The 23,191-nt window shown below is 40.8% G+C and overlaps 1 protein-coding gene across 3 annotated transcripts in view; it reads left to right on the forward strand.

Moving 5' to 3' along the window:
* SETX (senataxin) overlaps positions 1-23,191 on the forward strand; it is an 80,279-nt gene that overhangs the window by 42,748 nt on the left and 14,340 nt on the right. For 2 of the 3 annotated variants that reach the window (XM_060013902.1, XM_060013903.1), the window contains 9 exons: positions 5,928-6,101; positions 8,394-8,626; positions 10,247-10,414; positions 11,096-11,246; positions 16,268-16,369; positions 16,577-16,692; positions 18,135-18,206; positions 19,944-20,093; positions 21,052-21,159. In XM_060013902.1, the coding sequence (XP_059869885.1) occupies positions 5,928-6,101; positions 8,394-8,626; positions 10,247-10,414; positions 11,096-11,246; positions 16,268-16,369; positions 16,577-16,692; positions 18,135-18,206; positions 19,944-20,093; positions 21,052-21,159 (1,274 nt within the window). Of the gene's footprint in view, positions 1-5,927; positions 6,102-8,393; positions 8,627-10,246; positions 10,415-11,095; positions 11,247-16,267; positions 16,370-16,576; positions 16,693-18,134; positions 18,207-19,943; positions 20,094-20,488; positions 21,025-21,051; positions 21,160-23,191 lie in introns of those variants that run through there. The other variant, XM_060013904.1, reaches the window with a different exon arrangement.

The following is a 23,191-nucleotide window of genomic DNA, read 5'->3' on the forward strand; positions in this document are numbered from 1 at the left end:
ATATTTCTTTTAAATGTTTAAATCACTGATTTATCTGCCATTTATCTTGATGGTATGATAGAATCACATGGCATTTACTCTTGTGTCTGACTTCTTTCACGTAACATGTCTTCGTAATTCATCAGTTTTGTGTGCATCTTTGGTATTTTTTTTTCATTGCTGTGGTGGTATTTCAATGTGTGACTATGTCACAATTTTACTGTTGATGGACATTTTTATTATTATTATTTTAAAGAAGTTTTTTTGGCAGTGCCATGTGGCTTGTGGGATCTTAGTTCCCTGACCAGGGATTGAACCCGGGCCACAGCAGTGGAAGCGCCGCGTCCTAACCACTGGATCGCCAGGGAACTCCCGTTAATGGACATTTTTTCCAGCAGTTTAGGCCTGTGTGTCAGGGCTCCCCAAGCCCATCCCTACGTTCAGTGATTTGCTAGGAGGACTCACAGGAATTATATTCATGCTCATGGCTGTGACTTACTGTGGCAAAAGGATACAAAGCAAAATTAGCAAAGGGAAAAGCAAACCAGGAGCAAGTTTCCAAGAGTCCTTTCCCAGCAAAGTCACACAGGACGCACTTAACTTTCCCAGTAGTGAGGTGTGACAACCCATGTGACACATTACCTACCAGGGAAGCTGAGACACTCAGTGCCTAAAACACCCTCTGCCTAGCTCAGATTCATGACTTTTCACAAGTAAAGTGGGTGTTTGACATAAGCTGTAGAGAAAAAATTTGGCAAACAGGTAAGGTACAGTGAGCCATTCTCATCAGCAAATGATGAGAGGTGTCCGGAAATCCAAGTTCCCAGATTCCAAGGGGGACCAACCTTGTAAGCAGGCCTTTCTAATGATAAAAGCCTCAGGCCTGCTTCTACACACAGCATTTTATGAATAATGCTACTATGATCATTCATGTGTCTTCGTGTTATGCGAGGGTGTTTTTGTGGAGTCTGTCTCCTCAAGTGGGTCTCAGAGTCTCAGGGTATTATGTGTGAGCTTAACGTAAGTAGATAACGCCAAGCCAGTCATGCAGAATGACACGCCCCCACCAGCGTATGGAAGTCACGTTGCTCCATGTCTGTGCCAACACATTTGTGTCGATTGTGCTGTTCATTTTAGCCGTTGCAGTGTGTGTGTATTGATGGCCATTTGTGGTTTTATTTTGTACTATCCTGGCTATCAGTGACATTGAGCACCTTCTCATATATTTAGTAGATGCTTAAGTAACCTCTTTGGGGAAGCACCTATTAAAGACTCCTGTTCATTTTCTGTTAGTTGTCTGTTTCTTACTGATTTGTAGCGAGTTCTTTATATAATCTGGATATAAACCATTCTCCCACTTTGGCTTCCATTATGACTCTCTTAGTGATGTCTTTAAAATTCTTATTTTATTCTTGTTTAGAATTTATTTTTTAACATAACAAATGCATCTATGTATTTTTTACGGTTAATGGTCTGTGCCTCATTTAAGAAACCTTTCCCTGCTGCAGGTCATCAATATATTATTTTAACATCTAGAACAGGTGTCAGCAAACCACAGCTTGCAGATCTACCCGGTATCCTGTTTTTATACTGCGGAAGAGTAAGGTTTTTTTTGTTTTGTTTTGTTTTTTTGCGGTACGCGGGCCTCTCACTGTTGTGGCCTCTCCCGTTGCGGAGCACAGACTCCGGATGTGCAGGCTCAGCGGCCATGGCTCACGGGCCCAGCCGCTCTGTGGCATGTGGGATCTTCCCAGACTGGGGCACGAACCCGTGTCCCCTGCATCGGCAGGTGGACTCTCAACCACTGCGCCACCAGGGAAGCCCTCTCAGTTTTAACCATTTCCAATTTATCGTGATTTTTTTTTTTTTTTTTTTTTTTTTGCGATACGGGGGCCTCTCAGTGTTGTGGCCTCTCCCGTTGCGGAGCACAGGCTCCGGACACGCAGGCTCAGCGGCCATGGCTCACAGGCCTAGCCGCTCTGCGGCATGTGGGATCTTCCCGGACCGGGTCACGAACCCGTGTCCCCTGCATCGGCAGGTGGACTCTCAACCACTGCGCCACCAGGGAAACCCTTTTTTAAGGTTTTGAAAAAAAGATGATGATGAATATGCAACAGACACCATATGTGGCCTGCAAAGAAAAATCTGGCTCTTTACAGAAAGTTTGCCAGTCCCTTTCGAGAGGCTTCACTGTTTGCCAACCTGGAATGGATTTTGTACACGAGTAAGATATAGGGGCCGTGTTTCATTTTTTTCCCTAATGGAAATGTAATTACCCCAGTAGTGTTTATTGAAAAGATTATCCTTTCTCCATGGTCTGCAGTGCCATATTTTTCATAAATCTAGTGTCCATTTAATGTACTGACCTTTTTCTGGACTCCTTTCTTCTTTATTGGATCATTTGCCTACCTCTCTGCCCATATCACATTGCTTAATTTTACTTAATTAAGCTTTATTATAAACTTTAATGAGCAAGTCCGCCTACCTTGTTTTGCCTTAAGAGTATGTTGGCTATTCTTGTCCCTTTGCATTACCATGTAGGTTTTAGAGAAAAAAAAAATGTGGAAATTTGTTAAGAATTGACATCTTTCTAATACTGATTTGAATAAGCTACATACCTTCAGTTATTTAGGTTTACTTTCAGTAATGTTTTACAGTTTTCTAGGGAGAGGTTTTGCAGATCATCATTGGTTAGATTTTTTTTCTTTTGGTGTCATTTGTAATTATTTAAGTGACTATCTCTAAAAGATATGGACCTAAAAATTCATAGTAAAACATTATTTTGTTGCTAAAGTATTAACCATGCTTTCTTAATATTAGATAGCTAGACAGTGTTCAAGTTTTCAGTTTCCTCATAAAGAACAATTTATTTCAGCCTGTTTGAATTAAGATCCAAATTAGGTCCACTCATTGACATTGTTAATATGTCTTCTTCAATTATAATTATCTCCTTCATGGATTTTCCCCCCCTTTGTAATTTATTTGTTGAAGAAATTGTGTTGTTGACCCTGTAGAATTACTGCCTGTGTCTTGCTGATAGCATCCCCCTGGTGGTGTTTAGTATGTTTTTCAGTCCTCTGTATTTCTTGTAAATTGATAGTTGGATCTAGAGGCTTGATCAGATTCATTTGATCTAATATTTTTGGCAAAACTATTTCATAGCTGGGGTTGGTGTGTTCCTTTATCAGGAGGTGCTTGATCTTTAATTTCTCTTTTTGTAATATTTATAACCGTTGATCCTTAATGCCTAGATTAATTATTTTACTAAAGGATACAAAATGGTGATATTTTTATTTTATCATTTCTTCATTTATTAGCTGTTGTAGTTCTATAAAGAGAAAGTGCTCCGTTTTATTTGATTACTCAGTAGTATACTTTATAAAGAAGGGTAGAATAAGTATTGATACTTGACTCCTGACCAGTTTTCAAAATAATGACTTAATTCTCTGCAAGTGCTGGGTTGACCAATGAACTTTAAAAAAAATTGTTTTCGTTACAAACACATGGACTTAAATACACTTCTGTTTCAAGTCTTTGTAATTGGCTTCTTCAGGTTGGCTCCTGAGCCCTTTAGACAGGACCCTACTAGTCTTTGAGAGCTTTCTTGCTACCTGATATAACCGATACCATCTATATTTTTTATCCTGTATGTGAGCTTGTGATTTTCTAAGTAGCCTTCGTATCTTTGGGTAGAAAAAGTTATTTCAAGATCAGTATTGGCATGTTATATGCTGTTAACAAGTAATACGTGTAAACATAAGGATACAGGAAGGTTGGAAGAGAAAGATTGGAGAAAGCTACTCATGCAAACCCAACTAAAAGAAACTTGTTTTGCTCTGTTAATACCAGACTAAATAGACTTTACGGCAGAAAAGCATTATTTGAGATTAAAAGAGAGTATTTCACAATGATAGCAAGTTCAGTTAACAGAAGATAGGACTATTTTGAATACCTAATACAATATATAAAGAAAAAACTGACAGAACTAGAGTATACTCTTTACATATATGTGAGACCTTTGAACCATTCATTTTTTTCTTTTAGTTTGGAAATTATACCTCAATTTTTACCTCTTGGGCCATTTAGTAGTTCAGGTGAAAACTTACAGCGTGCATGATTCAAAGTTTACAGTTTTAATCGATACTTTAAGTGTCTCCATAGATAAGGCAAAATCTTAAAAACTTTAACCCTGTTTATCTGTTCTACTTCGTATATTCTTATTGTTATGTATTTTTTAACTCTGTATTTTAAACTGTGTAAGACATACAGTTGGTCCTCTGTATTTGCGGGATTTGCATCATCGGATTCAACCGTGGATTGAAAATATTCAGGGAAAAAGATTCCAGAAAAACATATTTGCTATGCACCAGCACCTATTTACATACCACTTATGTTGGATTTACAACTATGTACATAGCGTTTGCATTGTATTAGGTATTATAAGTAATCTAGAGACGATTTAAAGTGTACTGGAGCATGCGCGTGGGTTATATGCAAATACTACACCATTTTACATAAGGGACTTGAGCACCTGAGGATTTTGGTGTCTGCAGGGGTCCTGGAACCAATTCAAGGACTGTACGACTGTACTCTGTGTAGTGCCTTGTGCAGCCCTTTTTTGTTTGTTGATACTACTAGTTCATGTATTTCTTCTCTCCTGGTGCTTTGCTTATCTCTAATATGTTGGTCATTGTCTTTGGAAAGTTATTTAAAAAATAATCAGAGGCCTAGGATGATAGGATGTCTTCTTCCAGAGAGGATTTTTCTTTGCTTCTGCCAGGATTCTGGGAGTACTAGCAATGTGGGATCATCTTAATCTGGTTTAAAGAATTGAGCTTTCCTGAAATACTCGGGTGAATTGAAGCTGCCTTCATTCTTGGGTGTAGTCCTTCATGGTCCCAACCTGCACCTTGAGGGCTACCAGGATGCCTACTCTATCTGTGCAGGCCCTGGACTCCAGTTTTTGTCTCTTTTTTTGTACAAGGCTATCCCAGGTACGGCTCAAATTCCTGGCTGCCCACTCCCTGAAGAGTTCAGATGTTTCTAGGGAAAATACTGGGCTGATGCCTATGGATTTCCACATTGTTCTGGATCTCAACAGAGTAATTCTTCATTGTTGTATTTGCTCTCTGATGCCTTCAAATAGACATTTCTTACATGATGCATTTTTTAAATTCTTTTTTTTTTTTTTTTTTTTTTTTTTGCGGTATGCGGGCCTCTCACCGTTGTGGCCTCTCCCGTTGAGGAGCACAGGCTCCGGACGCGCAGGCTCAGCGGCCATGGCTCACGGGTCTAGCTGCTCCGTGGCATGTGGGATCCTCCCGGACCGGGGCGCACGAACCCACGTCCCCTGCATTGGCAGGCGGACTCCCAACCACTGCGCCACCAGGGAAGCCCTAAAATTCTTTTTTGACTTAGTAGTTCAGTTGACTTAATCCTAGTACTTCGTGCTTTGGTTCAGTATGTTGTTGCTGGATTTGGCAGTTGGTACTGAACTTTTTAATTTTAGAGCTTGCTCTGTTTTCTCAGCCCCATTTATTTTACTACTGTCCTTTCCCCCCTTGTTTGAAATGCCACTAGTAGGCTCAAAATTCGTATGTGTACATGGATCTGTTTCCAGATTTTCTTTTGGGATTTTCAAAGTAGGGCACAAAAGTGAAATTTTCTTGATTAAAAACTAAGATAAACTTCAAGGAAAAGAAATTTATTAGCTGCTTTTTAATATTATGACTTCATCTATTTTGGCTTTGTAGCAGTTTTTAAGAAGACTTTTATAATACTGTGTGATCAATATTTGACAATGCTGACTAGCTTAGACTATCATTTTGAAGTATGTACAAAGTCCACTAGTGCTGTATACTTGCTTGAACTTAGTACAAGGGTTTAATATCCTTTAATCTCATGTAAAATAATTCTGTTAGAATAAATGCTGATTTCTTGTTTTATAGTTTATCTTGAGGAATGTGAACTAGCTAAACAGCTTCATCCAAAGGAAAATGATTTGGTGTTTTTGGTTCCTGAAAGACTAAATGGAGAGGAGGAGGACATAGAGAGAAATCGCATGCAAGATCCCTATGAATATTATTGTGGTTATGTTCATAAATTCCGCCGCACTTCAGTCAGTAAGTACCTAATGAGACATTGAAGCGAAATCTGTCAGCAGCTCATCTTTTAATTTCCCTCTAAATTAGGCTTTACTAGCCATGTATTTGCTATACATTTACCAGATGTATATTTGCTCGATGTTTACCAGACTGTATTTGCTAGGTTGATTACTTAGCATTCAGAGTCCTCTTTTAGTTTTTCTAGACTCAGCTGGAAAAGGCCCAGCATTTATTGCTTTAGACTTAGGATTTAAAACCTTTCTTTTGTAATGTCTTCTCCTTCTAGTAAATTCCTTCATCTGTCAGTGTGTTTGTTATAAAACAGACAATTTGCAAACCATCTGTTTGTTAAATCACATTCCAGCCTTGGTTTTGTGGCTAATTATTGATGAGCAGACCAAACACATAACTAATTGTAAGGCAACTGGAGGGGTTTACCATTTCATCACTCCCATCCATCGTGTTGTAGGGACCTCTCTCCCTAAGGTAGCATAACAAAAATAATGTTAGCTTGAATTTAAGGACTACTGACTATGTGCCAGCCAGTGTGCCCTGTCCTTCCTGTGCACATTTATCATCTTTTCCCAGAGCCCTGCAAAGCAGAATGGTTTGTTCTCTGCTCATTGGGAAATCAGAGTTCAGGGATGTTAAGTAACTTATCCAAAGACATCCTTAGTATTAAACGCTAGGTCCAGAATTGAAACCTAATTTTGTTTGACTACGAAGTCCACACGCTTGATATATGCCAAGCTGCCTTTTTGACATTGCTGCTCTCTTAGTCTCTGTTATGTGAAGAGAATATGTGATCATTATTCCTGCACCTTTTTGCATCGTATCTTAAAAATAGCAACAAAGCTGTTAGGAGTTTAACATTGTGCCGCATCATAACTGGTGTGCCATGTTTACTATTGTGTGATCAGAGCTCAGTTCTTTATGCAAGATGAGTTTAGCAACAGGGATATATAGCTTCATCTGTGCTTTCAACTCTTACAAGTGGTTACATTTGCCAAAGTTCTGTTTCTAAGATTTAGAAACGGTTTCTGTCTCCTTCCCTGAACTCCTCATGCATCCAACTATCTGACGTCTCCATTTGGAGATTATTAGACATTTCAAATCTACTCCAAAAAGAAACACTTGATTTACTGCCTGACATGTGCTGTTGCTTCGGTTTTTCCCAACTCAGCATGTGGGACCTCCATCCCATTCTTCCAGTTGCTCAGCCCAAAACCTCAGAGTCATCCTTGAGTCCTGCTTTCCCTCACACGCTCCATCTAATCCATCAGGAAATCCTATTGGATCTTCCTTTGCCATATATCCTACATCCAAGCGCCACCTCTCCCGCTACCTCCTGACCCACACGACCATTCACTTTTACCTAGATTTTAGCCTCTTAAGTTGTCTTTTTGTGCTTTTTCCATTGCAGTTTATTCTTCATTCTCAATAAGTGATTCTTTTCATGTGTGAGTTAGCGCATGTCACTTACCTGCGCGGAGCTGTCCTGTGCTCTTGACCTGACTCAGAGTCATGTTCAGAGTGATTAACTGCAGAGCCCTCTGAAGTGTAGCTGCATTTACTCTCTTGGTCTTCTAGCTCGCTTCTCCCTGCTTTTCCTTCTAGCCATTCTGGCCTTCTCCCTGTTCTGAAAATAATCCAGGCACCTCACTGCCTCATTGTCTTTGCAGTTGCTGATTCTCTGCCTGTAACCCACTTTCCCTGGTTACGGGCATGGCTCACTCACTTAATGCCACGTTTCTGCTCAAATATCATATCAGGAAGACCTCCCCTGACTCTCCTGTCTACGATAACACTCCCTCACAACCCTCATCACTTCCTCATCCCCCCTCTTGGCTTTCTTCCTAAGACTTACCATCACCTGACATGTTTATTTGCTTATCTGCCCCCTTCTTCTAAAAAATAAGCCTCCAGAGGACAGGAACGTTGCCTGGTTCTTAGGAGGCAGTCAGTAGATACTTATGAGAAAATTATTTAAATGATGTATAAAAAACATGTTACAGGGCTTCCCTGGTGGCGCAGTGGTTGAGAGTCCGCCTGCCGATGCAGGGGACACGGGTTCGTGCCCCGGTCCGGGAAGATCCCACATGCCGCGGAGCGGCTGGGCCCGTGAGCCATGGCCGCTGAACCTATGCGTCCGGAGCCTGTGCTCCGCAACGGGAGAGGCCACAACAGTGAGAGGCCCATGTACCGCACAAAAAAAAAAAAAAAAAAAAAAAAGTTACAAAACACGTTGTTCTGAATAACCACTGTTATTCACTGGTAACTGAAATTGCTTTTTCTCCTTCTTGATAATAGTGCATAATGGGAAATCTGAGTGCTCCGTTTCCATCCAGACTCAACATAATTTACCAGTCAATTTAAATGAATTCGTGAAATGTCTTGTAATCAGCTCTCTGGTGACTACACAAAGGAAGTTGAAAGCCATGTCTTTGCTGAGTGGTCGGAACCAACTGGCCAGAGCCGTTCTGAATCCAAACCCCATGGACTTCTGTACAAAAGATTTACTAACTGCAGCATCTGAGAAAATTGTGAGTGATAGTCATTTGATAACAGGGAAAGTCAGAACATTTCATGTCAGGATGTTAAAGCATCATGTTATTTTCATCTGTCACACATTCCCTTTTGTCTACAACAAAGCCATAGTCACCATGTGTGCCCAGTGACGTTTTTAGTGCTTAGTTTTCTTTAATATTGCCAAGTAGTTCTTTGTGTTAGGTTAGTCAGCTTACCTCAGGAAAAAAGGTAGAGTGCAAAAAGGAATTGAAAATATGCTTGAAGAGCAACATTAAAATGTGAGGTGAACATCCTACTTAACTGTTTGTTAGGTGATTAAATGCAGGAGTAAGAGTAGGTTTAATGGAATGAATTTTGCATTTGAATGATCAGTGGAGCATCGACTGGTATTGTTGCCAGTGTGACAACGAAGTTGTGATTCTTTGTGAACACATATTTCTCACTGTTGTAAGAGTTGTGTGTAAGTTCCAGGAAATTAACACAGAGACAGGCGGAAGGAAAGGAATGTTATTTGAACCCCTGTCTTGTGTTAGGGCTTTCATATGCATTTTCTCAGTCAGTTCTTGTTGTAGTTTATCTTAGGACAGGGCCGAAAGGAAGCTCGTCACACGAGATGCATTGTGCCGAAGCGCAGCAGTAGAGGGCTGCCGCTCGCTCAGGCAGAACAGCGCCGTCTGTCCTGCTGTGGTAGCTTCTATTAAAGCATTATCTAGGTTTACACTTTAAGACTTGTCTTCTTAACATTTCAGAAGTGCCAAAGCAGCAACCTATGTTTTTATTAATTATACAAGCAAGAATTGGCTTTCGTGAGCACCTGCCGTGCTTCGTCCTTGAGCGCAAAAGCAGCACAGAGTTCCCACCATTATTCTGATTATACTGAACTAGCACAAGGAAATCTCCTTGCGTTCCCACCACTCTGATTATACTGAGGACACCTCATGGATCAGTGTCCAAAGCACTCAATGCTTCTTCGCATGCCCCCGGTTTGCCAGGGGTGGGCGGGGCTCAAAGCAATCAGGACTGTTTGTAGTTCTGGCTTATTCGCCAGCCCCCAGTTTGCTTGGGGGGGGCGGCTCATGGGTCACGTCTCCTTTCCATCCTCAGTTATTCCACTACAGTTCTCACCCTCTAAGGAATCCCAGATTTAATGATTGACAAAGGCTGAAGCCCAGAGAGGTTAGGAGTTTAGAGACCTAGCTTTTGAGTGAAACTGAGGTGTAGACTCAAATCTGACCCAAAATCCATGCTTTTTCGACTGTATCACTTGTGTTAGGAAAGGAAATCTTGGAATGTTTTTACTGTCTAAAGAGAGCATTGACTAAAATGGGAAGAACCACAGAATAAAAAGAAGAAAAGTGCAAAACAATTTATTGTGATCAGCTTTATAAGAATCACAAGTAAAAATATAGTTGTTGTAGTTGTAGGTGGACTGAGGCCTGTAGACACTCATCAGTAGCTCTTTCCAGTAGTGAAAGTGGTTCTTAGATTAAGGGTCATTTTGGGGTCTTGCCTGATCATCACCAAAGCTTCTGTCTGACAAAGGTCAGCAGATTCAAACAGATGCCTTCCACTCTCTTGCTCTCCTGTGCCTTCACAGGAAGAACCACTCGTTCTCACTAATGTCTTTTGTATAGATTGCCCACCTAAAAGATTTCAATGAAGACCAAAAGAAAGCAATAGAAACTGCATATGCCATGGTGAGACACTCCCCAGCAGTAGCCAAGATCTGTCTGATTCATGGACCACCCGGGACAGGAAAATCGAAAACCATTGTGGGCCTCCTGTACCGCCTGCTGACAGAGGTAGAGTGTGCGCGAGGGCATCTGTGCCCTTAATTGAGTATGTTGTTTTACTTTAACTAACGTGTAAATAAGTACTAAAGTGCGTTTTTTCCCTTCACTTTTGTGTATCTTTTTGATACTGTGTGGAACTATATCAGATAAAGCAGTAGCAGAGGTAGAGAAGATTATAAGAAATAAAAGGAACAGAAAATGTTATCTTGTGTGAAACTAATGCTAAGGGCTAGAATGGTGGTCTTCGGGCTTCATTATAGGTCACAGCTAATCCCAGGAGACCATCTTGAATGTATTTCTGGGCTACATTTTGAACATTGAATAAAATAAGTGGATAGTAAGGTAAGGCTCAGAGAAGTTACGATAAAATTTTATGCCAGAGTAATTTTTTTGGGGGGGGGGGGCATGCCATGCGGCATGCGGGATCTTAGTTCCCCGACCAGGGATCGAACCTGGGCCCTTGGCAGTAAGAGCACCGCATCCTAACCACTCGTTTGCCAGGGAATTCCCTGCCAGAGTAATTTTTTAACATCAATGTAAGATGTAGGTGCTTTTATTTACTTTTAACTATTTATTAGGGGAACTTTCAAATATATGTGGCAGTAGAGAAGAACTATAACGCTGCATAATAGAGCTCATCAGTATTTTTTGTTTGTTTGTTTGTTTGTTTGGTACAAATTGTCGAACCAGAGGAGGGGACTTTCAGATGAGAACTCCAATGCCAAAATCAAACAAAACCGTGTCCTTGTGTGTGCGCCTTCCAATGCAGCTGTTGATGAACTTATGAAAAAAATTATCCTTCAATTCAAAGGGAAGTGTAAAGACAAGAAGAATCCTTTGGGTATGATACTTATGTGGGCTTTTAATTTGTTTTCAATGTTTAGTGTGGGTAACCTTGAATGACAAAGAGCAAGCCAGTTCTGGTAATTTTTTCTACTTGAGGCTGTGGCCTATGTGTACTTGCTGGTTTGTTTAATGAATGTTTTGGAGCATTTATTCTGTGCCAGGCCCTGTGCTATGTACTGAGGTTTCAACAGTGAAACCCTCAAAGAGACAGGAAGTGGATGGATCAGTGGGCTGTAAAGGTAGAAGCTCTATAATAGGAGTAAAATGTGGATAGTTTGAAACACCTTAGAGCAGCCCTTGATTCAGTTGTGTAAGGGTTCGGGAAGACTTTTAGAGAAAATGATATCTAAGATGAAACTTGGAAGAGCAATGAGGCCATGAAGTGGGGAGAGGACTCTCATGGAACTTACTGTAAATAAAAAGGACCAGAAGCCAGAGAACCATGGATGGTTCAGTATAGCTAGAATATAACGAGCTCCACCAAGGCAAGGGCTTTTAAAACTGTGTTCACTGTAGTAACCCCAGTGCCTGGAACAGTGCCTGGCACTCAGTTGGGACTTAGTAGATGTTTAGTGACGCAAAAGCTAGAGCAGTCATCACTTATGGTTACCGAGTGCTCAGTATGTGTCAGTACTCTCAGAGTAATCCTCTGAGCCACGCAGTAAATAACCTATCTACATTTTGTAGGTGGAGAAGCTGAAGAGTTGAGATGTAAAGTATACCACAGGGATAGGTCTTTTCAGCACAGTTGACAGATTGAAGAGCATTGCCACCGAGGATTCGGGATGCTTGAGCGAATGTGTGAAGTCATTTCTGTGCACTTAATCTTAACACCTGCTCTCACACCAGCCATCCTGAGTGGCGTGGTTGTGGCTCTGGGTCGGGCTGCTCTTCTAAGCACATGTATCTTGTCTTCCCTAACCAAATTTTATTTTCCTTGAGGTTACCTGGCAGTGACCTAAATCAGTTAAGATTCAGTTGGGCTGCAAATAATAGACACTCCAAGTACAGTGGCTTAACTATGATAGAAGTTTATTTCCTTCTTACTCAGAAGCCCAGAGATGGACAGTTGAGGGATGATACTGGCCTGATGACTCTGCTTCCGAGTCTTCAGAGACCTAGGGTCTTTCTACCTTGTTGCTCCACTACGTGTGACCCCCCCCACTCCTTAGTTCACCTCATGGTCAGAAATGGCTGCTCCAGCACCAGTAGTCACATCTAGCAAGTGCAAGGAAAAGGGGACAGATATACTAGCCGTGCTTTAAGAAAAGTTCTGAGACGCTGCCAGTAGCACCTCTGCTTATTTCCTTTTGGCCAGAACTTAGTCCCATGGCCACACCAGCTGCAAGAGCAGCTGGGATGTGTCGTCTTTATTCGGAGGGATCACACACGTGTTTCCTTTATTGCATATGTATTAGCTACATGTAGAATTCATTTGCTTTTAAAACTTAAAATGCATTGTCAACTGCAGCTTTTCTACTCCCCATTATGTTTGTGAGAACTGTGACCTTATGTCTCGCTGTATATGGATGCGGTCATTCATGTCAGCGGCTATAGGGCATTTCATCATATGAGTGCACGGTTTATTCGTTATCCATTGATAGCAGTGTAAGTTCTCTTCCTTTTTTTTTTTTTTGTTATTTCAAACTTTATTCCTGTACTTGTGCCTGTTTCTCCAGTGCAGGATGAGAACGTTTACTGCAGTGGCTGAGTTGTATTGTGTTGTGCTGTACAGCAGCTGAAGGGAGCACACTGGAGTACTGTGTCCTTACTCACGTCTCCTGAGTATTCATACAGGCTGCTAGGGCAGTGCTTTCACACTGTGGCTTGTGACTAGTTTAGTGGATTGTGAAATCAGTTTAGGGAGATCAGAACCAGCATACTTAAACAAGATAAGATAGAATAGAAGAGAACAGAAAAGATTAGAGTGTAGGTAGTGAGGGGTAAGTATTGTTTTGTGAAACCTGTTTTATTGGTGAGGTATGAGTGTACTGGCTTTCAGTGTGAAGTGTACCTCATACTATAGATCACGGTCAAAAGAGTTTATAAGAACACTGGACTAGTGTATATATACCTAGAAATGAAAATGCTGGGTTGAAGGATTTGTGCAGCCTCTAGATGGGGCCCGGTTCTGCTCCAAAGTGGTTGTATCAAATTATACAACCGAGAACAGTTCCCGCGCGGTTTTCACTTTCCTTTCCCTGAGGGAGGGTTAATAAGCACTTTTTCAGGTGTGGGTTGACAACACAAGAAGGCTGGGACGAAGGTGGCACAAGTGTCGTGTCTAGGTTGGATTTTTAAATTTTTTTGTTAGAGAGAAAATGAAGTCTCTTGTCAGTAAAGACAGCTTTTTTCTTCTTTTGCAGTACTTTCATTTTTGCTTCTTTTCACTATGTCCAGTGGTCCTGGGTGTCCTTTAAGGAAATACCTTGGACATCTCACCATTAAGTGTGATGTTTGTTTCTGGGGTTTGGTATATACCCTTTTATCAGGTTAAAAAAGTCCCCGTCTAATTACAGTTTTTTTAATGAATGGGTGTTGAATTTTATTGCATGCAGTTTTTTTTTCATTCATATCCCCCCTCCCCCCAACCGCACAGCAATGGAAGCACAGAGCCCTAACCAGGGAATTCCGCTTTTCTTTTATTTCTTTCTTTCTTTCTTTTTTTTCTTTTTGGCCGTACCCCGAGGCTTAAGGGATCTTAGTTCCCCGACCAGGGTTTGAACCCAGGCCCACGGCAGTGAAAGTGCCGAGTCCCAACCACTGGACTGCCAGGGAATTCCCTACAATGCTTTTCTAATGTGAAAATATCTTTGATTCCTAGAATAAGGTCAGCTTGGTTGTGTACTATTATTTTTTAACACATTGCTGGATTGTGATTTTTTTTTTTTTTTTTTTTTTTTTTTTTGCGGTACACGGGCCTCTCACTGTTGTGGCCTCTCCCGTTGCAGAGCACAGGCTCCGGACGCGCAGGCTCAGCGGCCATGGCTCACGGGCCCAGCCGCTCAGCGGCATGTGGGATCTTCCTGGACCGGGGCACGAACCTGTGTCCCCTGCATTGGCAGGTGGACTCTCAACCACTGCGCTACCGGGGAAGCCCTGCTATTGATTTTTTTAAATGAGGCCAGCCTGTAATTTTTCTTTGTCATATCTTTGGTTTTAGTATTGAAGTTATACAGACTTTAAAAATGAAGTTATACAGACATTTATTTGGAATGTTTCATATAAGAGAATTACCTGTTACTTGAAGGTTAATTTGTTTTTAGTGTTGTTTTTGGGGGGGACTTCTTGTTTGTTTGTTTTTTGTCTATTTTTTGACAGATGGATAAGTTTCTGTCTGCTGAATGTCTTTAATTGTTGGTTTATTCAAGTTTTCTACATTTGAGTGAGTTTTGCTAATTCATATTATTCAAGAAAAATTTCCACTTCACCTTAGGTTTTCAAATATATTGGTATAACATTGTTCACTGTATTCTCATTTTAAAAACCTCAGCTGTATTTTGGTTGGGTCACCTTTGTCATTCTCTGTATTATGTATTTAGACTCTTTAGTCCACATGTGGCATGGGCCTATAGTTGGAAAGTCCTAGAAGAGAGTTTGTTTTTCTCCCAGCTAAGCCCAGGCCAAGATAGATTCATGTCTTTTTCATCCCTCCACCTCTTCCATGCCCTCTTGCTTTCTAGTGGGCTTTAAAATCCAAGCCCCCATTATAAAATTTCGATATGTTGATTGGAATGGTAGTTTTGCTGATGTAGATATTTGTCAGACTCCGTAGAACTAAGGATTTTTAAATCTCTGCATTTTATTGTATGTAAATTAAAAAACAAACACCTAAGCACCTAGAGAGTGACCAGCCCGCAGCCTGTTCCCTCCAGGGAAGCCACAGCAGCTCAGGGGCTTTCACCTCTGGTTTTCACCTTTCTCGTTGTTTTTGGCCCCTAGGAATTTCTCTTACACCCTTCTGAGCTCACCCTGCATTTTAAAGGATGTCTGTTTTAATTTCTGGAGCACTTTTAGGTGCTTATAGTGGGTATAAATCTCATCCACCTTTCTGGTAGAAACACAGGTTAGCAATTTTGAAACCTTCAAGTAAATGTTGGTCAGAGAAGATGGCTTCAAATTTTAGAAGAATGAGCTGAACTAGGAACAAAAATATGTGTAGACAGCTGTATAATGAGCTCATTTATTCATTGAACATATGTTTATTGTACTTACGTGCCAGCTGCTGTTCTAGGCAGTGACCAAAACACAACCTGGTTCTTATGGGACCTGGATTCAGTGGAAGGAGTTAGCAAACACGTGTGTGATGTGTCCGGTTGGGATAAGTGCTAGTAAACGCTGCATGATTGCTACAGTTCAGTTCAGTGAAGCAGTGGGAGGCTTTTAGATTAAATAATACCTGAAATGTGCTAACCTAAAATTAAAATGTGGTTAATAAACCAGCTAAATGATGCTGACAGTTTTTGGAATTACCATATTCCAGAGTTTCCAGCTTCTTGTGTCCCTTAGATCCTGGAGTGGCATTGTGATGTGGAGCAGTTTCAAAACCTTGGTTCTCAGTATCCTGCAGAAAGCATATGATGGTCGCGTAAGATTCTGTTTGGGGAATTCAGACATGTATTAATAGATAAAAGTCTTCATCTTCGAAATATCCTATGGTCAAGAAATTTGTTTTATTTTCACTCGCCATTTCCCAAATACATTTTACCATGGAGTGATGTATAGAACGTAGTTTGAGAAGCATTCGTGTAGTAGAATCTCAGCTCTGCAGTGTACTGTTGATGCAACCTCAGTAGCTTTTATTAGGTGGAAATAAGTCCTTGCCTTGTAGGATTCTTATGAAGCAAATCTAAAAGAATGTGTGTGGGACCTCTAGTGCAGTTCCAGGTATTTGGTTGATTAATAGTTCATGTTAGCTCCTTTCTCTGACTGTTAATATATTTGCTTAGAAATAGTTATTATGTACAGAAATTGACAGTGTTCTTATTAATCTCTAAGTGTGACTTTTATCAACAGGAAACTGTGGAGATATAAATTTACTACGTCTAGGTCCAGAAAAGTCTATTAATGCTGAGGTCCTAAAATTCAGTTTGGACAGCCAAGTTAACCACAGAATGAGTAAGTACTGAATAAAGGTATATATTAATTGATTTCTGTTTCTTTTTGTATGGTAGAAAATGGCGTGGGCATTAAAGGTAATTTGGAGACCCTAGAAGTAGTCTAGTTTTGGAAGCTAGTTTTTCTTCTCATTGTGTATGCATATGTATATATTTGTTACAATGAGCAGTTGTTTATCTTTTATTTTATTTATTTATTTTTTTAAAGAAAAAGAATTACCTTCTCATATTCAGGAGATGCATAGAAGAAAGGAATTTCTAGATCATCAACTAGATGAACTTTCCCGCCAGCGTGCTTTATGCCGAGGTGGAAGGGAACTACAGGTATCTAAACATTTCTTGATCAGTGTTTTTTAATAGCTCGTAGATAAACTAGTTGGTGAGTATTTGATGCAATTCTTTCATTGTGGAATAGCATAATTAGTGTATAAAAATGTACACAGGGCTTCCCTGGTGGCGCAGTGGTTGAGAGTCCACCTGCCGATGCAGGGGACACGGGTTCTTGCCCCGGTCCGGGAAGATCCCACATGCCACGGAGCGGCTGGGCCCGTGAGCCATGGCCGCTGAGCCTGCGCGTCCGGAGCCTGTGCTCTGCAACGGGAGAGGCCACAACAGTGAGAGGCCCGCGTACTGCGCGCACACACACACACACACACACACACACACACACACACACACACAAAATGTACACAGAAATGGTATGCCTTACATTAGGGGTTAAACTTTTTTTAAAAGAACAAGATAGTAAATATTTTAGACTTTGCAGGCCATGTGGAGTCTGTTTTAGCCACTGAACGCCACTGTTAATGGCATGAAGGCAGAGTAGGTAACACATAAGTGATGCCCCAAGGGTTGGCCTGCTTAAGCAGAAAGAGCGTACCTGCAGTACCCTGAACAGAACTGAATCATACACAGTATTAAGAATTTATTGGACTTCCCTGGTGGTCCAGTGGTTAAGAATCTGCACTTAACACTGAAGGGAGCTCAGGTTCGATCCCTGCTCAGGGAACTAGGGATCCCTCATGCCGCACAGTGTGGCCACAAAAAAAAAAGAAAATATCAAATTAACACCTACTAATTGAAACACGGGGTGCTGGTTGTTGGGTTGCTTTATAATGAGCTGATGTTTAAAAACAGACCACAAGAGAAATCGAAATCCAAATAGAGAAGTTTATTTTCACAGGTCTTGAAGAAGGTATAAGGCATGCCTTGTGGGGCGTGACAGGCAGGTCAAGGGAGAGTGCAGACAGAGAGAGGCAGGCCCTGGCGCACATGTCATTATCAGAGTCCATGGGTGGAGTACTTTGGGGTTCCCAGGCTAGGGCTGGATTGGCCAATTTTAAGCGAAAGAGCAGGGTTTTGGTAAGTTGCTTGGAGGGTCTTATCTAAAGGGCATATAAGGGGAAGGCACTGGATAGCAGGGGAGACTGTTGATCACAAGAGCTTATGTTGGCTGGTGGGCTGGTGACTCCACAGGCTGCCGTCTAGGGCGTGCGTGTGTGTGAAGGGGCCTAGAGTTAGTTTGGGGTCTCTGCAGGCTGCTTGGCCAAACAAAATGGGTGCCAGGGCAGCAGTACCATGGAGTAGCTTAGCTGAACTCTGACACACAGCAATACAGGAAGACTGGTATAGAGAAAACACACTGGGTGAATCAGTTTTTCATTGGTAAAGTACTGGCTCACCCTTTTGAAATGTGAGGCAGTCCATTGGAAAGCATTTTAAAATGCTTAATTTAATTTTAATGATGGCATTCTGATTTTTTCCAGAGGCAAGAATTAGATGAAAAAATTGCCAGAGTTTCAAAAGAAAGGCAGGAGCTTGCTTCTAAAGTTAAAGAGGTAAGTAGTTCACCTGTAGCATTTTCCTGGTATTACTTTTTCTTTTTTTTAACTTATGAAATAGTTCAGACAACCTGTGGTCTTTTCTCAATTACATTTAAAAATTTGGGGGAATTCCCTGGCTGTCCAGTGGTTAGGACTCTGTGCTTCCATTGCAGGGGGTGTGGGTGTGATCCCTGGTCAGGGAACTAGATCCTGTGTGCTGCAACTAAGAGCCCACATGCCACAACTAAAAGATCCCTCATGCTGCAACTAAAGATCCCACACGCTGCAGGGAAGATCCCACATGCCACAACTAAGACCCAGCGTAGCCAAATAAATAAATAAATATTTGAAAATACAGGAAAAAAAAATTACATGTCTGAATTCAGGTAGAGTGACAGTGGCTGGGATGTGGCCCAAGAAATACAAGCACCTTTTTTCTCAGTTTTTGGCTGAAAGCATATACTCTTTTTACTTGTTTTTGATCACAAAAATCCTTCTATAATATGTATAACTTTTCTCAGTATTCTTTGGATATAAAAATATCAACTAACATTTAGATTGGTCAAAGCTAGGATGAGCCAGGTATGTACCCCGTCACCAGAATGCAGCCCTTAATGAAATGAATTGGGGGTCAGGGAAAGAGACCGGTTACTCAACCGGTAAAAGAGACCATTACTCAACCGGTAATGGTATTTGTATTTTTGAGCTGAGGTTTTTCTCTTGAATGTATTATTGACCTTCTCTGTGTGGCTAAATAAGTATAATTGAACTTAATGCATATTTCCACTAGCAGTTTGTTTATTAAAAATTATGTGGAAAGCTTTTTATTGTAACTTTAAGCTGAGCCCAAAATTAATCCTCCCACGTTTAAGGATGAATTCCATGTTTACCAGTATTATGGTTTTTGCCACTGATCACGTTGTTCTGTGAGCCATAAAATTAATTGTACTTGGCAGTTTTACTCATTAGATGGCTGAGAGGAGACGTATGTGACAGTTAACATGTGAGCACCAGAAGGCCACAGTCACCAGCCTCTTCTCACACACACGCCGTGGCATCCATGGTTGAATCTATCATATGTTCAGGGATGATTCACGACAGCTTTTTCCGGAAGGCAAATAGGCTAACTGAATCTCTGATGAGAGTACTAGTTTATTAATTTGAACACTGAATGATATGCGTTGTGAGGTGTCATTCATACTGTCAGTCTCCATCACAGTTTATTCCATTATAGTCTGGACCAAGGTTGTAGGATTCTACTGTGGAAGTAGAATGCTTGTCAGTTTCACAGGCGTTTTTGTTGGTACTAGCCCTTATAAAAGAGAGAACAATATTATGTACTTAAAAACTAACAGAAAAGGGTATGTTCAGGCTTAGTTCTGATCCTGGTTTTACTCAGATAATTGCTTCACAATCCTGGTTTTACTCAGATAATTGCTTCACAACTCAGTAGAATTACTTAATCTTTGCTTATTCTGATACCTTCCCTCATACATCAGGCTGTAAGAATTGTAATCCACTTCGTCCAAATTAAACCCTGAATACATTTTTCTTAATGTGCTTATTAAATCATGTTCTGAGATTAGACTCCACTGCAAAGTGTTCTTTCTGGTGGCTTCTGATTATCTTGAATGTTTCTGCTGTTTTCTAGGTTTGAGGTTCCTACCTTTTACTAGACATTATTCTGCCACATAATAAGTGTAGTTAGGAATTTATATACCACTGAATGTTGATTAACTTTTATTCTCTTAGGTTCAAGGACGCCCACAAAAGACACAGAACACCATCATCTTAGAGTCCCACATCATCTGCTGCACACTGAGCACGAGTGGTGGTTTGCTGCTTGAGGCTGCTTTCCGTGGGCAAGGGGGTGTCCCCTTTAGTTGCGTCATTGTTGATGAGGTCAGTAAGCAGTCGGCCATACAGCTTTGCCTAGGAGTAAGGAGTAAGTCTTAGATGAAGAGTGGCTGCCGAGATGTTGACAAAGTGGTCTTTGCATCTGATTTTGACCTGCCATTACGTGTGTATTCTCTTATGTTGAAATATGCTGCTAGTGACCCACCACGATGAAAATTGCTTTTTCAGTAGTGGGACTGTAGTCTTAGGGATTCCTGATTGTTCTTCATAAAATCTCTCCTAAGGATTATTGTAGCTCCTGCTTGGGATATCTCTGGTTACCTTTTGAAGCATTTTTAATATAACTCTGGACAGCTCTGAGCCACCATATTTTCAGCTAATATCTTTATTCCTACTTCATTCGTTGAGCAAACATTTATTGGGTACCTACTATTTGCCAGGATGTAGAGCCAGAAGACAAAAGAGATGGAAAACGAGGTACAGAGAACCCATCCAGGAGATCCAAGATCCAGTATTCACCAAAACGAAGGAATAGAAAAGATGGAAGTGATGAAATAATTGAAGAAAATGCCATTGAATTGAAAAGAAGCTTGAGTCTTGCAACTGAAGCAGCCTACTGAGGAAGAAGGAAGAGAGTGGGATGGGGGTGGGACACACAGACACGCAGTCCCCTCAGGCATGTGCCCAGCAGGGACAAAGAAGACAAACCGGGGACGTGACATGGCCCTTCTAGCTTATGGCTGCTTCCCAAGTGGTAGTGGCACCTGAGTGGTGGCTGACTTCAAAACGTGTGTGGGGTTTTTTCCCCCCCCTTCGGCGTTTAGAATGTTTTTGTTGTTTTGTTTTCTAACCAAAGAAAGTTCTTATTTTTGATCTTTGGTGCAGAAGGAGAAAGTGTATGTTTCTGAATGGTTAGGACTCTTATGAATTGGATAGACTGTATATAGAAAAATAAATAATAGAGATAATTCTGATTATGTCTCCATTCTGTACTCTTACCAAGGCCGGACAGTCTTGTGAAGTTGAAACTCTTACTCCGCTCATCCATCGTTGCAACAAGCTCATCCTCGTAGGAGATCCTAAGCAGCTCCCTCCCACAGTCATTTCTGTGGTACGTTTTTTCACATTCGTGTTGCTTTAAAGTGGAAGGGGCTTGTTTGGGGTTTTTTTGTTTTGGGCGGTGGGGCAGTCTTTCTTGGATCATCATCTCTTATTTGCAGGGAAAAACAGGGAATGGCTGAGAAAAGAGAACCACTGTTGAGAGCCTTCATAGTAAAGGTCTCCGGAAATGTTCCTCTTTTCATAATGTGCTTATGCGTATGTGACAGGAGCAGTGTGAGTGTCACAGACCAGAAGTTTAGGAGGAGGATGTCCCATGTGCAGTGAGCTGTTCCTTTGGGAAAGGCAGTGTGCAGCTGTTCTAAGGGCTGTATCTGATTTATTTTAGTAACATAAACACCAAAACAATAATAAAATAAAAACTTTAAAAGCAAGGAAAAGAATCCAACCTCCTGATGTATGTTTAAATATGTGCAAATTTGAGGAAAACAGTATCAAGAGAAATTATTCTTACAGTAACGTTTTCAATTTTAGGATTCTGTATCCTATAGTGCAGGAAAATGCCAGTGTCCCTCACATCCTCTGAAAGGGAAGGTGGTGAAAGGAAAGAGGTTGTGGGCTGTGCTTGTGGGAAGATGAGCATCAAAGTTGTGGTCCCCTTCACTTTGCTTCTTAAATCTCACTAAAGATAGCTCCTAGAAATGCACAGCAGAATCAGGATTCAGATGTTTTGGGTAATCTTCATAGGTCTAGATGATGGTTTTGAAATTTAATGAAATTTGAGCATTTTACTGATACATAGATTATTTGTACAAATAGAGAGTAGTGGCTGCATAAACAGTCCCAGAGAACAGACCATTTTCACAGCATTTCTGTTACGTTATGGAAAGAAAGCAAGTTGTTTTTGTTACTACTGTTCTTTGACTTTGGAATCATCAAAATGATAGTGCAGTTCTTTGACGTCTGAACACTCGTGCATGACTGTTCAAGGGAGTAGCCTAGGAGCGCCCACGTCCCTGAGTGAAAACCTCGTCCATAGGGCAGAGCTGCTGCAGGGGGCTCTGCTTGTGGACAACTAGGAGGAGCCAGCTGTGCCCTGCATTCTTTGAATAATGCGGTATTTCAGAAACCTACTCATTTAACTTCCTGAAGGGCCTTAGCCTGTGGTTAGTGAAAAGGGTTGTCGATAGGCCTCAACTTTACTGTCTACTTTGGTGATTGATTAAAAACAGCAGAAGTGAGAAAAATCCATTTGGACTTTTATTGTTGCAAAAATAAATAGAGGCTTATTGAGAAAATTTCAGAAAATAATTACAAAGTTAATTTTCTCAACATGCCTTTCTAATCCTGGGGATAATTACTATGAACAGTTTAGTGAGTATTTGAACTGTTTGTGGGCATGTGCGTGTTGACTTTTTTTTCAGTCTGTGTTCATTGAGTGCCAGGCTAATTCAGGCACTGTTTCCAAGTTCTGGTGTCATGACAGTGATGAAAACAGACAAAAATCCCTGCCCTCATGAAGCTGACATTCTAGAGGGTAACAGACAGTAAATAAGTTACTAAATTCAGAATGTCAGATGGTTATAGGGAATGTATAAATTTGTGTATATGTATGTAGGTTTTGACCTTGTTTAAAGGTGGCAGAATCAGTCTCTACCAAATTACCTTTTTTCCAGTCAGTAAATAGATCAGGAATATATGTTCATGTCAAAACATTAAAATCTCCATCATTTTGTAGGATGGACTAGTTTTTTTTCTGGAAGTAGTTGTGTTACCTCATATAAACCATTTTCTTTTTCCCCAGAGTGAAGTAAATGAGGTTTTTTTTAGCTATAACTTGAATAGATAAACTTTGGGGGGGTATAGATGAAATTGCCAAGTGTCTACTAAAAATATTCTCTTTAATTATACAAACCTATTTAATATCACATATGCAAATAATCACATATATGAATAATACAAATAAGAAGTAATGCCTATTTTCTCCACTCTGATAGTTTGTGAAACAGGTTTATTGAAACTTTGCACATACATTTTCAATGCTCATATTGTCAACATCACTTATAAAGATTGCATCATCTTAG

Source organism: Delphinus delphis, chromosome 6, assembly GCF_949987515.2.
Source record: "Delphinus delphis chromosome 6, mDelDel1.2, whole genome shotgun sequence".
NCBI lineage: Eukaryota > Metazoa > Chordata > Mammalia > Artiodactyla > Delphinidae > Delphinus > Delphinus delphis.